A 22,510-nucleotide genomic window follows, 5' to 3' on the forward strand; every position below is an offset into this window, starting at 1 on the left:
GCGCATGGAGCAGCAAAGTTAGGGCTCAAGAAGCAACATTAGGGTCGAAGAGGAAAGAGCCAGTGAAGACGGTCGAAAACCGCCAGCGCTATGCCTAAGACTGATAGTTGTAGAAGAGCAATGACAGGAGAGCGTGGAAAGAATAGGGAGCGAACGAGAAAAAAGGCAGGAAAAAGGCGGCGAATGAAAAACAAGAGTTTGGCTAACAGCAACAATCATAGATAAGGTTTTTGGACAAGGGTATTCCGAATCATGGGCACGAAGGTAAACCCTTCCTCTCACTTCGTTCGTTTCAGGGCATTGTTTCTTACAGAGAGTGACTGGAACTGTATGTAATGGGGTGTATTTACTTGTAACTAGATACGCCTAACACCCTCTTGCCTCGCCTTGATAGCCATCGTCCCTTGTAGCTGGAACCACGGCGGTTGCCTTCCGATTTTGGCATGCCGTCACGAATTTCTGGCGGCTTACACCCACCAATCGTCCAATTGAAGTTTGGAGGCTTATCCTGGGTAGACAGCACAGGCAATGCCTCTGATACCTGACCTAGCAGGTACGTAAAAGACAGGTGGAAGCGACTGAATTGAGATTTACCAGTAGATATGTAGAGGAAACGGTCGCATTCTGTTTCCTCTCACCCTGTCTAGCACCCGATTGTCCATGCATTTCGCTTTATCCGGCTCGCCTTACTTATCCTAGTGGACCACAATTGGATGTCTGTATGGTGGACGTGTGTTCCGTTCCAAAGAGCCTTTTCTCCTTCCAAGCCAAAGGTCGGTAGTACATCTGCCCCTCCTTGGCTGGCATGCACTGCGAACGATATAGTTTGTCGAGATTTCTGACAGTGCCCAGAGTGAGCCTATGGTCCGACCCAAGTTGTTCCTTATACCCAGCGAGCGCACGGTTGTACATCTGCTCCGCCTCTGCTAGCTTCCCTTGGTTATAATATAGGACACCGAGATTGTTGACTGTCTGTAGTGTGGATGTGTGTTTCGCTCCAAGCCGTTTCTCCTTCCCAGTTAAAGACCGGTTGTACATCTTCTCCGCCTCTTCTAACTTCCCTTGCTCATCATATAGAGCCCCGAGATTGTTAACTGTCTGCAGCGTGGATGTGTGTTCCCCTCCAAGCCATCTCTCCTTACCAGCCAAAGCCCGGTTGTACATCTCCTCGGCCTCGCTAAACTTGCCTTGGCTATGATACAAAGCCCCAAGATTGTTGACAGCATCAAGGGTCAATGTATGATCTGTTCTGAGGGCTTTCTTATACCCGGATAGCACCCTGTTGAACATCTGCTCCGCCTCAGATAACTTGTCTTGCTGAGAATATAGAGTCCCGAGATTGTTGACCGTGTGGAGGGTCAACTTATGGTCCGCTCCAAGGGCTTTTTCATACCCCTCCAGCGCCTGGTTATACATCTTCTCTGCCTCTCCCAGCCTACCATGGTCATGGTACAGAAGCCCAAGATTATTGAACGTCCGGAGGATAGAGATGTGGAACTCCTTAGAGTCTTTCTCATAGCCAGCCATCGCCCGATCATACATCTCCTTCGCCTCGTCCAGCTTGCCTTGCTCATGGTATAGAAGTCCGAGATTGTTGACAGTGTCGAGGGTTGATATGTGTTCCGCTCCAAGCGTTATCTCCTTTCCAGCTAGCGCCCGCAGATATATCTGCTCCGCCTTATCTAGCTTGTTTTGGTCACAGTATAGGTTCCCAAGACTGTTGACAGTGTCGAGGGTTGATATGTGTTCCGCTCCTAGCGTTTTCTCCTTCCCAGCTAGCACCTGTAGATACATCTGCTCCGCGGCAGCAAGCTGAATTTGGTCTTGAAGGAGCCGCGCAATACGCGAGAACATATCGAGTCTCTCAGATGTGGAACTGAAGATGATATCGCCTTGGAGGAAGCGCCGATTCACTAGCTGTGTTGCATGAACAGCCAACCGAGAGTAGGAGATATTTCCAAAGGAATCGTTGTCAACCCCCTTGGTAGATGCATTAACGCAGTCAAAGGCATACCAATAATACTGTGTATCGATATTCTTATTGAGTGCTGCTAATGCCCAATCGTGCACGCAATTATGCATGCTCCACGATTCCAATTTCGGATGAAGTTCCAGGAACTGGTATTCTGTCAGAGTTTTCATCACCCCGTCAAAGTTGACATCGTCTGTGATCACTTGACGTAGCCACTCTGGAGAACTGTCGGCAAGTCCGGCATAGAAAAGCCCCCTCCAAATGCTTTCGTTTCCGAAGTATGCTAGTAATTTCATGAATTTCGCAGCTTCCAGATCCTCTATTTCTAGGCGATCGTATGACAAATCCCAGGTCGTATAAAGGGTACGCTCCTGATACTCTTGGAGCTTGGTGGGGCGGCGAGGATCAATATTCCACCGTTTCTCATATTCTTCAAGGTATCGTTCAAAGAAAAAGGCGCTTCGCTGAAGATAAGTTCCGGCAGTGGCTAGGGCGAGAGGAAGACCCGAGAGTCGCTCCGCGAGTCGCTTTGCATAAGGGTCTAATGATTGCGGTCAGCAAATAATATATATATTTGTCAGATGGCATACCTATTAGAATATTCTCTCGTTTAGATCGAGTTTGGAGGATATCGAGGCCCTCCTTAATATTTTTAAAAGGCTTAATTTGGACATTGCTCCCAGCAACAAGATCTGATCGTCTTGAGGTGACAATAATGGTCCCGTGAGAAGCGGGGGGATAATAACGGTCGATCTTGAACTGACTAGGGTTATCGTAGTTATCAAAGATCAACAACCACCCAAAATTCTTTGGGTCGGATAGCCATTGATGTATACGTCTCACAATCTCTTTGCCGTCTAGGCCGAGATTCGGGGCGTTGAAGATGTGGCTGGCGATCGATTGAAAGCTATCATTCAATGAAGCCTCAGATGCTGCATTTAGCCAAAGCACAGAGTCATAAATTTTACAGTGAGACTTGGCGTAGGCGATGGCAAGCTGTGTCTTGCCGATACCACCGATACCACCTAGTACCAGACGCCGTTGCTCCAAAGGCTCGTAGCCTGGGTGCAAAACATCTGCCATCTGACCAAGCTCAAAACTGCGACCGATGAAGAGTTCTGGTGCGAAATAGGGCGCTTGGCCAAGGCAGGTGCCAACAGGCCTTTGAAAGCTGAAGTCTTCGTTCTGCTCAGTAACTATAAATAACGGTCAGGCGATACATCCAGTAAAGTCAGGGGTATTTAAGATTATAGTAAGGCGCCTGGAAACATTGAAACGACGTGAGAGATTTGTGCATATCGAAAACAAGAAGCTATAGTGAGTGTATACTCATCGGCAAATATGAAAACATGAAGTGCGAAGGGCTTTTCACTGCGATGAACCGGCAAACATAAACTTTTCTTCTGCTCTATGCTAATAAAAAAATGCAATCGTAATTGCTAATCCTTACCAAAGGTTTGATGGTCAGCAATATACATCCTTCCGCTATCGGTCACAATCTTATGTTCGCCGCTCCCCGTGTGAACCATGCTCGTCATCTTCCCTCCGTGGACAACAAAGCTCATGGCCGGGTTTTCTTCCTTAGATATTGAGGGCGGCAGAGATTTCATTTCTTCAATGATCTCTTCAAGCTCGGCCTTTTGCTCTGGTGTGGCAGAATTGACGGCATGTTGGTTGACAATAAGTTGGACATCTTGGGTGATCGCAATCATGAGATCTTCGACTTTGTTTCCTTTACCGAGTCTCCGAACAACTTTGGAGTATCGTTTCTCCCACGTATCCTTTTCACCAGGCATGGTCTTTTCAAATATTTCTCTCAACTTTCGGGCTTTTTCATCACACACATCGATAATCTTCCCCAAGGCTTGGCAGACATCCTCGGACATGGTGTCTTTGCTCGGTTCTAGATTGCTCTTGCATGTGTTCAGTGTATCAAGGATTATAGGGAGTCGGCGTCCAACGGTGTCGAATGTCTCAGGCAACTTGAGGTCCTTCCGAGCACTGTCGTAGACCTTGACCGAGGCGTCGATTATGGATATGACGGCAGAGATGGCGCCGATCACTTCCAGGCCAGACATGCTGCAAGGAGACAATGAATTAACGGAGATTCAACAATCCAGAGCAGGGAATACTGAGATAATATTGTGGAGAATAGTATGATTTGATAGTTCTGTCAAGATGGACATTCACGTTTGATGAGTTTTAAATATGCGTCTCGATTGCATCTCCCGACTGAAAGCTATCAATATTGCTCCAAATTCAAAATATATGCTTTTTGGATTTCCATTCCCATAGTTTTCAATTGAATGGTTCATGGGATGATATGATGATCTAGGCTCGTTCGCCTTCCAATATGTATGTGGAACGTAAGGTGCTTGTACGGCCTGGCTCAGCTGACTCACAGTAGTGTCAATATGGGACAACGATACAAAACAACAAATGAAACTCTTGGTCAATGATTTTTGTTAGCAATGGTTACAGTAGTTAAGTTATAATCATGTGGTAATCGAACCATCTGTGAAACGACCCAGCCCAAGACAACACCAGAGATTGGACTTTTGTGACCAGCCACTTATTCAACGGCGCAAGAACGGCAGATCTAGAACCGAGTCACTACGGCGACTGACCGCACTAAGGCTTGCGAAATTCGATGACCATTCTCCGTAATGAGCGATCTTCAGTAGTTCCTATTCCACCACGGAAAGACCTCGATCAGCCATACATATCTCCAAATCATTCCTTATTTTCTGATGACTGCAGTAACTGTGTCGCTACATCGCGTGTTGAGCGAGATATTTCGATAAATTGCTCCGGTGGACAGTCGGCAAAATGCTGTCCACTTGGGTGGTTTTTTTGCGAACCAAAGGGCTGTGGCTGATACTCATAGTATGGTGATGAGCCACGTCATGTGTAGCCTGCACGTAAGCGAGTTACTGGTATCGTGAGTCTTAAACGTATTGCGTCTGCTTCCGAGCCTGCCCGAGTAAGCCTTTGGGACAAGGGATAGGGAAAATGACAGTTTTGCCACCCCAGACCTACTGGTGTTGGAGGTAGTCCGAGAGCGATGGAGACGACTGTCGGGCACCGCTACTGTAACATTGAACGTCCATACGATTAATACACGAACCATGTAATATATTTGGTAACTGTTTGTATATACGACTATACAGGAATATTGGTGTTCCGAAGCTATCCTTAATATAGATTAGTGGATCTTGGCGCTCGGGTTCGAGAAACAGTCGAAGAGTGCAGATGGTGACACCAGTTTCGAGACGGACTGTAGCAGACAAAATTATCAATGAAGCACTCGACTGGGAGAAAAGGAGCGGAGCGACCTTTGAGGCAGACAAAACAGCCATCATACACTTCGCTCCCAAGGTTCACAAAACGGACCAGGGTCCTTTCACTATCAAGGGACAGACCGTTGTACCTAGAGACCATGTCAAGATCTTGGGCGTTCTCATGGACACGAGACTCAAGTACAAGGAACATATCGCGAGGGCAGCGTCCAAAGGCCTGGAGGCAGCGATGGAGCTTCGGCGACTTCGCAGCCTAGCGCCAGCAACCGCACGGCAGCTATTCACATCGACGGTGGCCCCGGTGTTAGACTACGCCTCTAGCGTCTGGATGCACGCTTGCAAGGATAAGGCCAGCGGACCGATCAACCGAGTCCAAAGGGTGGGAGCGCAAGCAATTGTAGGGACATTTCTCACAGTTGCGACCAGCGTTGCGGAGCCAGAGGTTCATATTGCCGCTGCACAAAACCGTTTTTGGAGACGGGCCGTGAAAATGTGGACGGACATTCACACCCTGCCAGAAACCTATCCGCTCCGCCGGAGCACAGCATGGATCAAGAAATTCAGGAGGTACGAGAAAGCAGTCCGAGGGGGGATGAATATCTTGGTAGGATATGTCCTTTGATAAGGTAAGTATGTCACGACAGTTGAATAGTTACAACTGGCCACCTTTAACCCAAAGTCCACTCTGCTCATACGCCAAAATCTTTACAAAGCCTCTGCCTGTTTGAAGATGGGCTTCACTAATCAAAGTCCAACGTCACGTTGTCGCTAACAAACTCATTGCACTGTATAACGCTCACCACTAAAATTGAAAAGTAACGACGACTCGTATTCAGGAGCAGGAGCGATCCAGATTCGTGGTCCCAGTCGACAGTCTTCGAATGCGGAGCATAACCCTACCTATTGCTCCAACTGCTGGGCGGCTTGGAAGGTGTCAAGTGAAGATTATCGAAATCCGGGCATATTTCATCTGGGTTTATCTCGGCTTCCCCAACCTCTGGATACTGCTTGGTCGGTGTGGGAGCCTCAAAGTCCAAACGCCGCGGAGATGTGGTTTGGAACTTCTGGCCTTCTCCTTTCTTCGCTGAATTTGGGCCGCCAGGGCTCGAACGCTTGGGTCGCTCGCAGCGGAGGAATTTTTTTGATGCAGGACGAGGGATTCTCGACTGGGCTTCAGTCAGAAGTAAGCCTGACCTGTCATACGCCGGGGATTCGATGAATTTAACCCATTTCTTCAAGCTCCTCAGAAGGGTTTTCTTGTCAACTTTAAGCAGCTCTCTGTGAGAGTGGTCGCAATTGTGACAGCGACCCTCAAGTTGATAGTGATTGTTGGAGAATTCTGCTAGCAGTAGTTGCTCCACGCGATGGACATACTCGGTAAATTCTTTCGCGATCAGTTCGACTTCGCCGTAGCACTCATCGTGTTTGTTGAGCCGACCTAGCTCTGGGTGTTGCAAGGTATATCCAATTTTGAATATTCCAGGGAGGCCTGGGGGGCATATCACATAGATATACCCCGGTTCCAGATTTAGCGGCCCATCAAGAGGTTGTTTCAAAAGCCAGGTCACATCCTGGGCCACTGCGTCTGGTTCCATGGTGTTTGCACGGCGTATAATCCTAACTGGCGGCGGTTCATTCGAAACCACCGAAACCCCTTCTGCCGCCCCAAAAGGATGTTCTTCTTCCCCTGGCTTCCTTCCCGCCCTGTAGTGTTCACCATCCGGGGCGTTAATCGCATCTGTGTGTTCTTCGCTTTCTGCAGGGTGTATATGACTGCTTTGAAAACTCTCGCCCTCCTCTAGCTTGAGACTTGCAAAATTCGCCCGTACATCGAGTTCCTTCAGCCACTGTTCTATGGCCTGGGACTTGTGCTCGTTGTGCCTTCGACAAATGTAGATATTGGCGAGATTTTTCAAGATTTCGAACTGCGGTGATGCCCGGGTACATTCGCCCGAGGGGCCAGAGATCATCTCGTGGTGACTTGCAAAGTCTTCTTGAGCAAGAATGAGATTACCCTTGGCTATCTGCCACCGGCATCGCCTTCGATCAGCTATCATGTATGCGCACTGAATAGCAGCAGGGATGCCATGGTCCCAGTCCACCAACTCCACCAGAGAGAAAAAGGTCGTTATGGGGGATTCCATGCTCACGAAACGAAGTTGGCTCTTCCTTTGGTTCAGAGTCTGATGGAAGTAATGCAAAGTTGAAGTCTCTCAGGTAGCTGAAATATAGAAAAATGTTCAGCCTCTTGCAACAGTGACTGGTTTGAAACCGAAGCCCCCTGCTCCTGCTCCTGTCCTTCTAACGGCTATAAGCTCAGCAGACAGCACCCCCTCATCATTCCACCCCACCTCATGCACGTATATTGAAGGGACTTGGTCCAACATGTCCTCGTGAACGACTTTGCACGCTTAGGACAGGGGATATCAAGCCATGCGAACGATAGTCTCATCCCCATATGGCAGGTGGATAGGAAAGGTGGAGATCGTGAGATTGCGAGATCTCTGGTTAGTGGATCACACCCTTGCTAGGTAGTATGGCGCTCGTGCCTTGGAGGGCGTGATAGGGGAAGGTACGTGCATTGATTTCGCGCCTAGACATGGGTTCTCGGCCGCGTTAGCAAAGGTACGTCTCACGTATTTTGGAAACCAAGCAACGCGGAAAAGCGCCATTGCCCCGGCGTCGGCGTAATAGCCACAATGGAGCATGAGTAGAAAGCAACCCTATATTAGGCAAATATCACCCGCTTATGAACCATCAGGTCCTATGATAGAGATTCTGAGCTACAACAAAGGTTCTAAAGATACATCGAGCTATACGGGCCACTTATGCAGGGTTCCTTTATCCCACGGGTGGCCAGTAAGGGAGGCCATAACAGGTGACTACTCTCGCCCTATACTCCAAGAGCCGATTACTTGCTGAAGCAGCAGTTTTACGGGCACCGATATTAATCATTACACGAATAAAGGTGAATTGGAATAAAAAATACAAGTTCGGTATTTTGATCGTAAAGAATGATGTATAAAAGGACCTAGTAAAGAGCCGTTGAACGATCATTGATAAGAATACACCGAATACTGGTATGCAAGAAGCAGTTTTAAAATTAACACGGTAGTTAGGCTAATCACATGATAGTAATAATATATATGAGTAATTTTTGCCTCAATCCGTACTACTGCTAGGTCTACGACAGCTGGACAGGACTACAAATAGTAGCAACAACGATTTTGGTGCCAGGTCTAGCGTATTACTGCTCAGCAGTAAGTCGGGAAAAACGCACTTTGATTGTTATCTCAATTGCTTGGGCTACTATCTGAAAGTCCATTAATTGTAGCATGAGCTACGAAATAACACTAGCCGAGTCACGTCTCATTCCTCGCTCGCACGGTATCCCAGCATCAAATATCATTCTCCATGTAGGAGAATTCTCATGCATTTAGTAAAAAAGCGTTATTGTTGTCATTGGCGTGCCTGAAGCACGGACTCGGATTTCAAATCCAGCTCCAACTTGACGTTCCTCTAGGGAATGATTAATCGTCACTTGGCGTCCGAAATGTGCAATCCTTGGGAAGCTCGGCATGGGATTGGAGATCCTGGCCAAAAGCATATCAGAATCAACTCAACCGCCAGGCATATCCAGACTCAACAAACTACAATCATTACCTCTTCCACCCTAAACCATTCTTACCACTCGCGTCCCGAGGCCAACGTCGATAATCATTCTCCCAGCAATAACAATTCGTGTACCCTCTCGAGCCGGCGGCAATCTCTCCTGCTCGTAGAGACGAATCAGGGTGCGGATATTGTGATGATGTTCCTTCAAAGCAGGGTCCTGGAGCATGTGTCTCAGCGTCTCCACATGTTGTTCCGGGGAGACTTCGACTGGAGGATATTTTTCAACGATTGTTCCATCCACCAGTAGCCTGTAGTTTCCCTGGCCAAAATCCGTTTTGAGCAGAGCTCCATCGGCATCGTGGATTCTCATTGCGGTTCTCCAGTGTGATGATGCTTCTGGGGATCCATCTTTTGACACGGGGCCAACGATATCTGCAGTGTTAATCAATCTCACCTCAACACGGCGTCGTTGCTCCGGTCTAATTTTGGGGGTATTCTTTCCTTTCTGCTTATCCTTGGGGTTGTGGTTAGATTCAACTACCCCTGTTTGTGGGTGGTGTTTTGTCTCTCATACCGCATCTTTCTTCTTGCTACGACGAAAGATGCGTCGAAGCCAGTTGAAGGCCATGACGCCCGATGAATGGGATGATGATGGTTTTAAGGGCACTCAATCTGGCAAATGTGGATATTTGAAGGTGGAGATGAATAGGTTGAAGGAAGATTATTTTGAGGAGAAGGCTCACCGGTTAAGGAGTTATGAAGAAGGCAATAACTATCTAATGGAAATTTCCGGTGGGATTGAGGTGGAAGGCAAACAATAAGGTCAGTCACTTCAGCGTCAGATCAAGCGGTCCAGGAATCAAAAAAAGATATACACTCCGCAAAATCTCACTCTCTTTCACAGTCCCCGCTACTCGATCTGTCCCTAAATCCGTGGTCGATTCCGCAATTTCAGGCTTGATACGATAGGTGGAGAAGAGCATGTGAGGTACCCTACAAATCGGCTAAGATACTTGAGACAGGCCCATCTCTGGTATCCGTGTGCCTAGCAATATGGCAATGATTGAGATGAAGGTTGTGGCTAGTAGCCTACGGTGCATCATATTATTTGAGCCGAATAGTCGCTGGGATGAACGTTAAGCACTATATAAATAGCTAGAAACAAAATATACCGGCCAGAACTCGATCAAGGAGGCTAGAGTGAGGTACTTGTGTTAAATCTAGAGTTCTATTTCCAATTATTGGAAATAGCTCAACCACCCGAACTCCTCGGTGCGCTTTCCTTGAGAGCAGTCACCTCTCACGAAATATACGGAAGACTGCCGATGCATGGTCCTAAGGGCCAGTCCCTTGTACGGATCGGCATCCTCACCCCCTGAGATCATCTTTTCCTGTGCTGTAGGTACACCAGACGAACCACCAAAACCCTCCAAGTCCCACCAACGCGACCGTCGCCACACGCTCACAGCTACAGACAGCAACAGCTACAATACATACAAGCCACACCCGGACACAACTGCAACCCCCCGAGAACCACAGCGTACCTACCATGTACCTACTATGAGCATCCAGAGCACCTCCCTGATGACGTACAAGAACTAAGCTCGAGTGGGTACCACAAAAAAAGCACCATCAATCATGCAATGAACCTGCAGCACCAGTCCAACCCCAAACCTTCATCCTCCAAGCACCAAGTTCCAACCATTCACATCCCTCCCTCGCGACGGAAAAATCTCGGCCGGCCGAAACCCCCAAACTTAGCGCCCATTCCACGCGGCAGACGCCAAACCGGGATACGAGATTGGGCGCTGCGGACCCCCGTAAGGCTGTGAGCTGCGAATGAGAGCAGGCAGCTAGGGCCCGAGAGATGCCGAGAAAGTAAGTCGGAAATGAGAGTTGGCGGGTCGCCCCAGATGGGATTCTTACCGGTACAGTAGAATTGGATCTGGGTCTGGGGGGCTGCAGCTGACAGCATATATATGGGTCGGAGAGGCCGGGGTTGCGCAAAGGACGGCTGATTTATTCGAAACTGGGTCGTGGTGGTGAACTTATGATATCACTGGTATTACCTAGAGGGAATGCCCACTCTGATCGAGCGTCGAGGGTCTGTCTTCTCCAGACTTGCGATCGTGGCCAGCAAGAGAATAATGAATAATCACGAGTGTTTTGCAGGTAGGTATGTATCCAAGGGGGGACATCGCATATTAGGTGGGTATTGGTATGTCCTGCTGTGTGGTATCAACCGCACTGACTAGCTCAGTGCCCATGCCAGGGTATACAAGAATCGAAACAGGATCGAGACAGTGTGCATGTTATGCCGCCAGAAATACCCTTCCCTGGGTCCTGCACGGATTTCCAAAAATCCACAAACTCCCCCAACGCCGGGATGCAAGGACAATGAACGAAAAGAAGACACAAATACTAATCACGGCCACGAAGGATCCTTCCTTCATTTCATACACCCGGGCTCGTCCCGCTCATACTGGGGAACAGCATGACGTCCGACACCCGGCCCAATATATTGCGCATATTCGAATCCTCCATGGGTAACCCTGGGCCACCAGCAGTGACCATGTTAGGCGGCAGGCTCGGGCTACTGTCTATCGGGGGCGCCGACGGCAAGATCATCGGCGAGTACGTTGTCGATCCAGAAACAGGCACAGAAGGCGCTGGTTTGCGCGTGCGGAAAGTCTCGCGAATCTCACGAAGGGCGCGAAGCGACGAGGACAGGTGCTTGGCTGAGTCGGTGCGATTATTGTGTTCGGCATCTCCGTCTGCATAGACGTGATCAGCCAGGACCTTTTCCAACCGGTCAATTAGTTCCCAGGTCTGGGGACTGTCGTCATTAGCGACCAGCAAGAAAGCGGATGCGACGGATCGCTGCAGACTGATCCATGATCGGGAACAATGTGAATTGATCTCGTGCAGCTCGACAAAGGAGTCAATGGTGTTAATCAGACTGGTGATGCAGTCTTCGCGAATCAGAGCTCGGCGCTGCTCGTCAAGGTGTGCATGTCGGTCTAAGGACACTCGGCATATCACCGAGAGAAGATACGAGGAATGCAAACGCAGCTCCGTGCGCTCTATATGCTCCGCGAGCGACCGGCATTGCTCACGATATCGCAGGTGCGGCGTAGCCTCTGCCATCATGCGCTGGATCCGCTGCTTGTACTCGCGAATCTCGTGGTACCGAGGCTCCTGGCTTTCAGGGTACATGCGGGATCGCAGCACTTCCAGTGCCAGCGAGACCACTCGACACAGGGTCTCAAAGTATGTCCGATGCCCCGGCATGGATTTACGATCAAAAGGGATTTCAGGTTGGCTGACCATGGTGATGGATGGTCTGTCATAGGCAAGTGAGAAATGGCTATTTTGGAAGGCCATGGTCCACCTGTGCTGAATGAGCAAATGTGCGCTCGTAAGAGAGGCAAAGGGCAGGAACTTACCATACGCGCCTTCGGTTGGCCTGCTCCTGAAGTTTGAATCCAGTCGATTCAACATGAAGCCCGAGAACGAGACACATGCGCTCCGTCATGCCTATGAGGTACATTAGATGGGAAAGCACGTCGGCGGTGCTCGGAGTGCCATCTTACCAAGTAATGTATAAGAGGCACCCGCATTCATATTATATGAAAGGACATTGCTGATTATAAGTAGGATTTGAATGACCTCTACCGTCGGTTGCGAAACATAGTTCAACATCCGCAGACATTGATACGCACAAGATACTACGGCGATCGTCAGTACTCGAAAATGTGGGCCAACAGTCAATCCCTTTCCTTCCTTGGCAAACGTACCGTATATCCATGAAGTCAATTCACGATCGGCACTCGGCAGATCGGACAATTGACAGCCCGAGGCCAGCACCGCAAAAAGCAAACTGAGAAAGGGCAAGTCCATACCAAACGGCTTGACTAACCCATTCGCATCTGGTTTATAGACACCTCCCGCCCGCCGTCTCCCCTCGAGTAACCGATTCGTTTTCCGATCTACCTCATCGAGGTCGGGGAGGACTGGATACAATACCGCACCGATATCTTTATAGAAGCTCAGAAATCTGCAGAAAGACCCTCGAGTCAGCAAGCCTCGACGCCAGTATTACTCCAGAACCTCTAGGGCCCATACCGTTTACACTGCTCGTCGTCCGGGAGCACCGCACACACCCCAGCAATATGGAACGTGAAAGGATCGGAGGACCACAGGTCGACAAACGGGTAAGCGGCCGACTCGTTGCCCAGCGCGAGTTCCGCCAGCAGATCCTCCTGAGGCAGCGCCTGCGCCGTATCCTCAGAACCCTTGGATTTATCCAGAATATCGACGAGGGCCGACCGGGACCCGAGATGGACAGCGCCGGTCCTCAACACGTTGGACCCGTACACGCCCTCCGATCGGGTGGAACTCTTTCGTTCCGACGCTGTCGTCGTTGCCTCGGGGCGTTTCCGAGACGAATGTGAATTGAACATGGAGTGCAAGCTGCCCAGTATCTGCTCCATAGCAACCATCTTAGTATTGATCTCGTCCCATTCTTCCTGCGAGATGTCGATTATCTCCGGGAGGTCAGGGTCGTCGCTGGCGGGGAAAGACTGGTCGCGGATGTAGGAACCATCGCGCAGAGGGGGAGGAGGTGGCGGCGCAGACGCATCGTAGGACGGCGAAATATCGAGCGAGGATAAGGAGGGCTGCAGCAACGCGGAGGAAGCAGTGCTGGCGGAGACAGGTACGGGGAGTTTAGCAGCAGCGGACGGGCGACCGTAGGAACAGGGGAAGTTGCGTTTGACACAATTGCTACAGGGCACGTTGCGGTCGCAGCGGACTTTGCTAGCGCGACAGGATAGACAGGTCTTGCACTCGCGCGGGCGGCGGCGGATGGGATACGTCGGCATGGTTCAGAGCTCCGCGGTGCTGAGCGAGCTAGGCTGATTTGCTTGCCTGCGGCGAGCGGAGGACAGAAGAGGGAACGTCATAGGCAGATCGAATGGGAGTCGAGCGAGCGAGAGGCGAGAAGAGGACGTAGCTGACCCTCGGACTCGGCACTGGGCAGGGACTTGGAAGCCCACTAGACGGGACTAATTCGACGAGTCGACTCGGATAGGGCCAAGTTGGGAACAAGTTGAGAGGGGGAAAGGAAGCTTAGTCCGATTTGTACAGGATCAAGAGGAACGGGCTAGAGCCGCCATGGGCGTTGAGGCTGACTTGGAATAGACAAGGATGAGGTCCGTGAGCGCAACCGCGGGATGTGTTGAATTCTCTGGGGAAAGGCTTGGGGATTGGAGATTGGAGATTTGAGATTGCAGATTGGCGAAGAACATCGAGGCCCGCAAATGTGCTAACAGCTAAAGTAAGTGAATGCCAACCAAATTGATCCGAGCTGCCGAGGATGGCGTGTGCAGCAGCGCGCGGGTGCTGATCACAAAGTCAATTTTGCAGAAATTGACGGGACGGGCCCTAAAGCAGGTTGGACTTTTGACTCGACTGCGACGTGGGACTGGGGGGTGGTTTCAATTGAAGCGTTGCGAGACAAATGCAAAGTGAATGATTTCATCGGAAGCTCACGTTCCTTGGGTCGTGGCGCCAAAAACGGGTCATCGCCTGAGGCAGCGGGCATCCATCCATCCACAAGGGAACCCCCACCCAACTAAAACTGGCTACTGACAAGCAACGACAGAAAGTACATTACTCCTGGCCTGATCCCGACTTCGATCTCCACAAAAACTATAGACAAGGCCACTTTTTGGTCCCATTGATATGTACCAATATTCCTGACTAGTCATCATAATAAATGCATTCGCTATGCGGCTCGCTTTCTCACGTCTTGGCCGAAGAGAGCAATCCTTCAACCCAAGTCAGACCCTGAAATGCCCCATTAGATACAACTACCTATCGATGCAATGCCAAGAGGAAAAAGAAAAAGATAGAGAAAGCAATTCGTGCATCTTTCCATAGTCCCATGGCACCGAGTCTATTTTCTTTTCAAGACTGAGACACGACTCACGAGGTGGCTGTCTTGGCCGCTTTTTTCTCCGAGATCTGCGGCACGATCCACCAGTCGTGCCACTGTGTCTTGGAGCCAATCTCGGGGATCACCACCTGAAAATTTATTGGATTCTTCTCGGAAGGTGGAGAGTCACCGAGGAGTGCCTTCTTCATGGTCTCAATAGCAATGCTGGCCCCGATACAGGACCGCATGGTATCCATAATATCACGGCGCCAATCCTCCTCGATGGCGATCGAAGGCTCTTTTGTGGGCGACGAGATATCCTCGAGAAAGGCACCATTGGCGAGGGTCGCCTCCCAGGCCTTCCGGGCTTTGGTGATGGCCTTGGATGCACGGTCCAGGATGGTGGCGTCCGTGTCCCCTTCCAAGGTAGCCTCACGATGGTACTCCTCATACGGTACCAGCTCGGGCAAGGAGATCGGGATAAAAGGCTTCATGCGGATTTCATAGCGTAGTTTGTCGCTGGAGTAGGCGTCGGAGCCAGAGGCAGACGGGAGAATCTGGTGTCGAGCCAGCAGTACATAAAGCGCGTGGAGCGCGATCGCAAATGCATCGATGGCAATGATATGGGTTGTCAACCTCTCAAGGTAGAGGAAAGACCTGTGATAGGCAAGAGACTTTTGCGCAGAAATTTCTCCCTGGCCACTGTTGTTCACTAGATCGCGCTTTCGAGCTGCCGCGGTAAAGGTGCGAATGCGATCGAGGTGACTGAGATGGGTTGAGCAGATGTGTGACAAGTACCAGTAGATGCCGGGCAGCTCTTCAGGAGCATATATCGATAGCTCGAATCCCATCTGTAGGATCAGGCGAAGCTGGATTAGCTTCTGGTGGTAGGCCCAGCTACTGAGTGGGTAGGAAAAGGTAGCCTCTCCGCCCTGGAATTGCAACGCAGGTTCTTCACTCAGGTTTTGAAGTTGGAGGTCGAGCTCCTCAGCCTGGGAGTGAAGATTGTCAGCTAATGCGTAGTCGGAGAATATAGCGGGGGTGCCTCATACCTCCATCTGCAGATTATCCCAGTCAACAACCGTATGGCAGATGGTACGTCGGACACGACAACGGTTCAGGCAGGTGGAGCGTACAGTGTCAACAAAGGGCTATAGGGACTTAGTTAATTCTCCGATAGACTGAGCTGACTCGCAGCCGAACGTACCTGGGCAAAGCGTTTCACGAAGCCTTCCATGATTTGAGCGATTCGGAATCGAGGATCAGACGGTAACTCCACCTCGTCTGTATTCGCTCGAAGCAAAATACTTGATGGCAAGACCAGCTCAGCAATATCGTCATAGAGGAACTCCCTGACTGATACAGCTCCAAGAATTGTCATGTCGCTGACAATCAAGGCCTGCAGCAGTGAGCGAATATAAACTGACGGCTGGGGTTTTCGTGACAGCAAAGTCCCCACGGCGGTCTAGCAACAGAATGTAAGTCAAAACGTGATCAATCAATTGTTTTTTCCATGACCATACCTTGAAATTGCTTGGGCCACGGTAGTCCAGCATCTGTTGCATATCAATCGCATCTTGACATAGCCGCTTCATGTGCGCCAGGGCATCCTCCTGCTTGATGTGAACGATGGGCCGAGGTGGCACGGTACTGGCGAGCTTCCGTTGAAGCTTCAGGCTGAAAGCCTCAGGCACTGCCTTTCCGCAAGACACGGTTTCAGTCAAAGTTTTCAAGTGGGTCAGACACGTTGCGAAGCTATCCGTCGATCTAGTATCCAAAATCTCGAGATCCTGATCTACAGAAGCCAAGAATTCCCGCCGCAGGAGAAGTCTGCTCTGAATCGCATCTCGAAGTCTTTGGTCTATATGCTCCTGGTCATCGACCCATTCGACCGCCTGATCCAGCAGGCGATAGAAATGAGAAGAGTCAAAAGAGGACAAGAGGTTCCGGTTGTATAGTTGCGTGACGAAGTCTTCTTCCTGTACCACCAACCCAAAACACCCCATCAGCAAAATTGGTCTGTATCCCAATAGGCATCCCACGCACCTCGTAGAAGTATTCGGAGGCCACACGGGCGTGGACAAAGTCGCATGCTTTGACCAGTGCGAGGCAATAGGCACGGAGCACAAGGCCGATCAGAGGGTTTTCGCTGGGCACACGATCGAACCGGGCATCCCCCATTGTCCTCGGCACCGGCCACAATAGCTTGTCAATATAGATAGACGTAAAGAGCGTCTGGGAAAGAGGGTGGCCCATATGCCATGCCATCTGTACCAGTGTCAACCGTATCCCATCCGTGGAGTATGCAGTATACCCACCTCATGGCAGAGCAGCTGGTCCATCAACCCCACCACTTCCTCCGGTGTTAGGTCCCGTCGCACGTCGTAGTCGTCTTCCAGTGCTTGCGCATGGTTCTCTCCGGGTGCTATGTAGCCGCTATCCATCTTAGAATCCATGATCTATCATCAATTCCACAAGAATATCAGCAATCGGTCCTCTCCCGCGCCACTTTTATCTCGGTACGACAATGACGCACCTCCAATGCGCCCACCGCCTCAAACAGTGTGAACGATTCATCCTTGACGAGCTGGCCAGTCCGTAGTTCTGTGAGAGAAAGCACTGTTAGAACACGAGGACAGAGCATGGGAATGGGGCCAACTTTACTCGATGCGGCCTCTGTAAATTCGGCAGTGATATCGCGTGGCGTAGCGGACTGCGCAACCGCCCGCGGCGGAGGCACACGAACCTCGTTATTCGGCAGCATCGCACAGAGGTTCGAAGCTCTGCAGTCCGCTGCCGGTTCTTCTCATGGGATGAGTGTGGAACTTGAGGGAAATCAACCGGCGAGGAGTGAGGGTGCGAATATGAAGAGGGGGTTTTGGCGGGGGAGGCGTAGGCGGGAAAAAGAAGGGCTTCGGGCTGGACGGGCAGTTGGGGCGCTCTGACGTGCAGCAGGTACCGGCCGAACACCAGAAAGGACGGCGTACAAATTCGAGACAAAAGTTACGATCAATTTCGACTACAGGTCCTAGGGATCCCGGCATTGTTGTACACAGGCAAGATGAAGGTGTTTTGAAAGTCTGTCTGTCTGTGAAGACAGGTCTTGTATTGCTACACATGTACAAAAAGTTCAATTGTCTCCTCGGGGTGGTTTTAAATCATCGCTTGTGTCCGATCACGGCCCCGGGTCCATCACTCTACCAGAAGCATGGCTATATCATGCTAACTCGTTCATGCTCAGGGGGCGCTGGTCGTCTATTTCTCGGCTTTCTGGGCAAGGGCCTCGTTGTTGGCCTGGGCAAGAGAGCGGACATCACCCTGCTTGCCGTTCTGTTGGTCATAAATCCCACCGTCAGTTCCATCGATCAAATCCAGACAGGTATGACGTTTCAACTAACCTCCCACTTGGAGAAACGGAGGTCCATCTGGCCGCGGCGCTCAGCGGCGAGACGGGGAGTCTCCTTGAGGGAGCGGCGCACCGTCCGGGCGGCAATGGCCAGGTAGCGGTTGTAGCTATACCCACGGTCAGTACAGGCAAGAATTGGCGAGATCTGGCACAACATACGTGAGGCCAGCGGCTTTCCAGGCGGCAGACATTTTGAAGAGTGGATGTGAAGAGATGGGTGGTTCAATTGAAGGGGTGAAAACGGCTCGGGTGAGTTTGGAAGCGTTCGACTTCGGAGAATCGGGAACTTTGGTCACGTGAAAGCGGTCTCGATCTATAAGTCACGTGGGCTCAACATCTCCCATCATCGCCCGCAACAAGAGCCATTCCATATCAGTATTTTTCCAACATATCCCAGTTGATTTATAGTTCAAAGAAGTCTTGATAGCTTGAGTCATATTTGTGATATTGTATACATCTTTGTTCCGATGATGATTTTGCCGGTCTTCTCGAGTCTAATGTTCAGAACGAGATCAGCCTTTGGTGGAAGTGCAATGCACCAAAGCTAAGGGAGAGGGGAATATGACTTGTGGATCAAAAGGCACTCTCAGTTGTGTCGAACTTTTTAAGTTCACCTGACTTGCACGCTGGTCGAGCACCAGTACTCGGCAAACTTCTCCTTTTCCGTCACGGTAAATAATGGCCAACGGAGCGTAATATCAAAGCCCAAAAAGCCTATCCAGATGTGGTAACAGCACTTGGTGGGACTCGGTGAGTCTCTCAGGTATGTCTCTAGCATGAGAATGGTGATCGTTAGTGTAGAGATTATTTCGCGCTTTCGATAGAGACCACGCGAAGCCCACTAGCGCTCCCAAGGCAGGACCAGGTAGCCGTCTTCGATTGCTTTCTAGCTGTTAATCTGGAGTCTTCCATCGCCGAGAACTTCACGTTGTTTGTTTATGAACGTGATAGCCAGAATTTCGGGGGCTGCGTGTGTTTCCACGTCTATCAATCTTCCTCGCGTTTGCCCCACGCCATCCTCTTTCTTTTCTTCCACCTCTCGATTTCCGTTTTCTAAACCTCACTTCTCACCCACATCTACTATCCCCTCGTGCACCAAAGACCAAAGACCCTGCATTTTGGTAAGTACCTTCTCTTTGTCTACTCGCACATCTTACATTAAGACACTGAGAGCCTCTGTTACTTGCTACGTCTGCGTTGAAAGCCGTTGAAGGATCTTGACAAGCTCGTTAGTCGGTAACGAGAAGGTCCGAGACTGGTGAGGCGTCAGACGGGCCACCCTTTCACTCTGCCCTTTTGCCTTATGTTCGAGGGACCAGCGCATTTTCGGGTTCTCCATCAACTTGGTTCCTCAAGTGACGGTTCCCAGTCGAACATCTGGTCGCAGGGCCTTGGCGGGATATCGAAGCCTCATTGTGCTTTCCGGCTCTGCTAGTTCTTTCATATCCGGGGCGAGTCTCGAGGGGCATCTTGACCGTTTATTCAATCTTGCATCTCGTGTCCTTGATATCTTGCTTCTTTCATCCTCGCACGACGCGCCAGCTCAAGACCTTCCTATCCATCCCGTCACACAACCTCCAAATCCTCTTGCAACCCATCACCTGAGAAACAACATACTAACGCTGATCACCATACCTAGTTTGCAAACACTGCCCTACAAAGACATCACCCACAAAATGGCCTCCACTCGGAAGGGTGGAGGGGAGGCCACGCCAGGAAACATTGGCAAAAAACCACGTAAGGAAAAGCGTCAGTTGGTACGCTGGGATCGTAAGTCTCACCCAATTTCTTTCTTGCATAAGTCCCATTCATGCATCACGGAGCTTCTATCACAAGTGAAGTGTGTTCACGTCAGATTCCGCCCATTTGTGGGGGTGATCCATAAAGTCATCCATTGGTTTCTGTCGAACTTTGAGCTTCTCGTTCTGACAATATTGATAGAGGATCTTGACACCCTGCTGCTGCTCACTGTCCAGTCGGCATGCAACCTGACCGGGGTCAAAGTCCCCTGGCAGAAGGTTGCTAAGCTTTATGGGTCCCAAGTTCACCGAAGGAGCCATTGTGCAGCACCTGTCGAAGCTACGCATCCGTCGTGAGGCTGCCGGCCAGCGTGTGCCCCCTCCCTTGCGTCGTTCTGTGACTGCGGCGGCTGCTGCTAGTGGTGGCAAAGGAGGTCTCAAGTCGGGACGAAAGAATACGCGCAAGCGTAAGGGGCGTTCTGATGCTTTGGATGAGGATTCCTCGGATGGCCTGGACGCCCAGGAAGAGGATGATTCCGATCCAGAGTACATCCAGAACAAGAAAAAGCATAACGCCAGACGCTCTTCATTCTCCATCTCTAAGAAGACCAAGCTGGGCCTGAAGGATGATGATGAAGAAGATGACGATGATGATGCTCTGATGTGCAGCGGCGCTCCGTTCCTTCAACACACCGGACCCAATCTTGAGTCTGACCTTGGCGATAGCGATAGTGAGGTAAGCGACGACGATGACGCTGCCCTCGACTTGGACGACGAATTCGATTCCGACTCATACGCCGCCAAGATCAAGCTTGAGAAGGCTAGCCCGACCCCCGGTCTATCGCGAGTTATCAAGCTTCCCGTGAGTCTTCGAAGCCGTGATCAGGATGCCTTGAAGTCGATCCGCAGCGTGGCCGACAACACTCCACCACCTTCGTCTCAGGCAGGGACTTGGAACCAGAGCTACGCGCCCAATGATCCGGCCATGATGAACAACAACATGGGCTCGATGTATGGACCTCAGGGTCCCTGGTACCCCGGTCAAATGGCCACAAGTCAAGGCAACGAGAACCCGTTCCAGACTGCACCTGGCCATATGTACTGGCCTATGCCTACTCCAGTCGTCAATAACCGAATCCTTGCTCCTAACGACTTCACCTGGTCTCCACATACGCCTGCCTTTGCTTCTGGACGAGGTGGTACCTTGGCTGTCTCGGGTCATCCAGTGCCAAGCTGGGCCTCGGTCACGGCAACTGCTGGCGAGTCTCCGTCCCAGGCCATGGATCCAGCCTCTTGGTTCTTGAACTCCAATGTCTTTGACCCTGACGATGATATTGACGCAAAGGAGAATCACGGTCAGAACCAGGGTGGAGAGGAGTATTGAGCCACGCAGTGAAGTGGCGACTCGTCATTCTCTCGTGCAGCCCATCATGGTTCTGAGAAGTTTTGACACTGGTGGCAGCGGTTTTCATTTTTGTTCTTCGAGAGAGATGAAGCATGGGGATGAGAAAGCTTCAATGATGGACATGGTTTCTTTTGTTTTCGGTCGTGAATAAGGGTGAGAGAGTTTCCAGCTCGCTTAACGGGCGCTGGATCCTCGTTGATTTTGGCGTTGTTTTCACGTCAGATGGACTTGGTGGAAGGGCTGCTCATCTGGCTTGCAAATACCATTTTCTGTCAGACAGGAAGACATCACATACTCAGGGAGATCTGATTTAGGTAGTTAGCTTCGTTCAAATGAACATGTCCTTAAAATTCATCTTCAAGAGCGAGTTAGATGAACGTGCTGGAAGATTAGCAGAAGTGCATGGTGATTCGACTGCAATGTATATACTGGATGTCAAGATTGATCCATTTAGGTATGCGTTTCTTTGTTCTCAACTCCGCGTCTTCTCCTTGAACTGCTGCGTTCATCTCGAATCTTGTTCACATCGCCTCGCCGTTAACTCGTCTTTGGATTTCTTCATGCACAGATTGACTGGTAGGTATCATAGGTACTTCCTTGTTTTTATGTTGAATACTGTATGATTAGGTAGATATCATCAATCCAGGATGCGGCTAATACGAGATAATTACCCAGTTTTCCTGGATAACCCATGGCATTTTCACGATATATATCCGCGGGCAAGCGCACGGCCGATGTTTTCCCGTCCAAATGATTAGGTCAACTCGACTGATTTGTAGGTGGCTATAGTAACGAGTCAATGAGGTTATAGACAACAATCTATACTCCAGTTCAAAAGCTGGAAGTGACCAATATGATCCTTCAATCGCAATTCTTAGACTCCACGGGATCCCGGTCTCGATGGCCATCCGGAGGTATATAGCCGGTCACCCGAAACCTCGGGAATGGCCAGGCCACGTGACCTTCTAGCTGTTTCTGCCGCCCAAGTCTGGGGATGGGGAAGAATGAAGAAAGGCCTGGAAAATTTTCGAGACTTTGGCTTCATCTTCCCCAGCTTCCCTCCCTTCCCTTACATCTCCATTTCATCTCACCCCCCTCCTCACCTCCTCACCCGCATCAATTCCGGCTGGGTTTTC

At 50.4% G+C, this 22,510-nt stretch overlaps 8 protein-coding genes across 8 annotated transcripts; 2 read left to right on the top strand and 6 right to left on the bottom strand.

Moving 5' to 3' along the window:
- Positions 1 to 690: 690 nt before the first annotated feature.
- N7458_009020 (uncharacterized protein) lies at positions 691 to 4,050 on the bottom strand (the record flags this gene model as incomplete). Its single annotated transcript, XM_056912402.1, has 3 exons — positions 691 to 2,513; positions 2,563 to 3,168; positions 3,423 to 4,050. 3 exons carry the CDS (start codon positions 4,048 to 4,050, stop codon positions 691 to 693), a joined length of 3,057 nt encoding a protein of 1,018 aa, XP_056761251.1.
- Positions 4,051 to 5,434: 1,384 nt separating this feature from the next.
- On the top strand, positions 5,435 to 5,893 carry N7458_009021 (uncharacterized protein; the record flags this gene model as incomplete). The annotated part of the gene is made up of 1 exon (XM_056912403.1): positions 5,435 to 5,893. One exon carries the CDS (start codon positions 5,435 to 5,437, stop codon positions 5,891 to 5,893), a length of 459 nt encoding a protein of 152 aa, XP_056761252.1.
- A 274-nt stretch (positions 5,894 to 6,167) lies between these two features.
- On the bottom strand, positions 6,168 to 7,415 carry N7458_009022 (GIY-YIG nuclease family protein; the record flags this gene model as incomplete). Its single annotated transcript, XM_056912404.1, has 1 exon — positions 6,168 to 7,415. The coding sequence occupies one exon, from the start codon at positions 7,413 to 7,415 to the stop codon at positions 6,168 to 6,170; it is 1,248 nt and encodes a 415-aa protein (XP_056761253.1).
- Positions 7,416 to 8,944: 1,529 nt separating this feature from the next.
- Positions 8,945 to 9,256, bottom strand: N7458_009023 (uncharacterized protein; the record flags this gene model as incomplete). The annotated part of the gene is made up of 1 exon (XM_056912405.1): positions 8,945 to 9,256. One exon carries the CDS (start codon positions 9,254 to 9,256, stop codon positions 8,945 to 8,947), a length of 312 nt encoding a protein of 103 aa, XP_056761254.1.
- A 2,084-nt stretch (positions 9,257 to 11,340) lies between these two features.
- N7458_009024 (Zn(II)2Cys6 transcription factor) lies at positions 11,341 to 13,769 on the bottom strand (the record flags this gene model as incomplete). The annotated part of the gene is made up of 5 exons (XM_056912406.1): positions 11,341 to 12,277; positions 12,333 to 12,423; positions 12,480 to 12,614; positions 12,684 to 12,943; positions 13,012 to 13,769. 5 exons carry the CDS (start codon positions 13,767 to 13,769, stop codon positions 11,341 to 11,343), a joined length of 2,181 nt encoding a protein of 726 aa, XP_056761255.1.
- A 1,111-nt stretch (positions 13,770 to 14,880) lies between these two features.
- On the bottom strand, positions 14,881 to 17,588 carry N7458_009025 (N-alpha-acetyltransferase 35, NatC auxiliary subunit; the record flags this gene model as incomplete). Its single annotated transcript, XM_056912407.1, has 7 exons — positions 14,881 to 15,816; positions 15,877 to 15,975; positions 16,032 to 16,289; positions 16,348 to 16,803; positions 16,871 to 17,092; positions 17,143 to 17,283; positions 17,361 to 17,588. Coding segments are annotated over 7 exons (2,340 nt in total), but the record flags the coding sequence as incomplete, so codon positions are not given.
- A 491-nt stretch (positions 17,589 to 18,079) lies between these two features.
- Positions 18,080 to 18,421, bottom strand: N7458_009026 (ATP synthase subunit epsilon family protein; the record flags this gene model as incomplete). The annotated part of the gene is made up of 3 exons (XM_056912408.1): positions 18,080 to 18,154; positions 18,223 to 18,337; positions 18,390 to 18,421. 3 exons carry the CDS (start codon positions 18,419 to 18,421, stop codon positions 18,080 to 18,082), a joined length of 222 nt encoding a protein of 73 aa, XP_056761257.1.
- A 1,485-nt stretch (positions 18,422 to 19,906) lies between these two features.
- Positions 19,907 to 21,353, top strand: N7458_009027 (uncharacterized protein; the record flags this gene model as incomplete). The annotated part of the gene is made up of 3 exons (XM_056912409.1): positions 19,907 to 20,000; positions 20,172 to 20,227; positions 20,274 to 21,353. 3 exons carry the CDS (start codon positions 19,907 to 19,909, stop codon positions 21,351 to 21,353), a joined length of 1,230 nt encoding a protein of 409 aa, XP_056761258.1.
- Positions 21,354 to 22,510: the final 1,157 nt, after the last annotated feature.

Source organism: Penicillium daleae, assembly GCF_028827525.1.
Source record: "Penicillium daleae strain IBT 16125 chromosome Unknown utg000008l_segment0_segment0, whole genome shotgun sequence".
Taxonomy (NCBI): domain Eukaryota; kingdom Fungi; phylum Ascomycota; class Eurotiomycetes; order Eurotiales; family Aspergillaceae; genus Penicillium; species Penicillium daleae.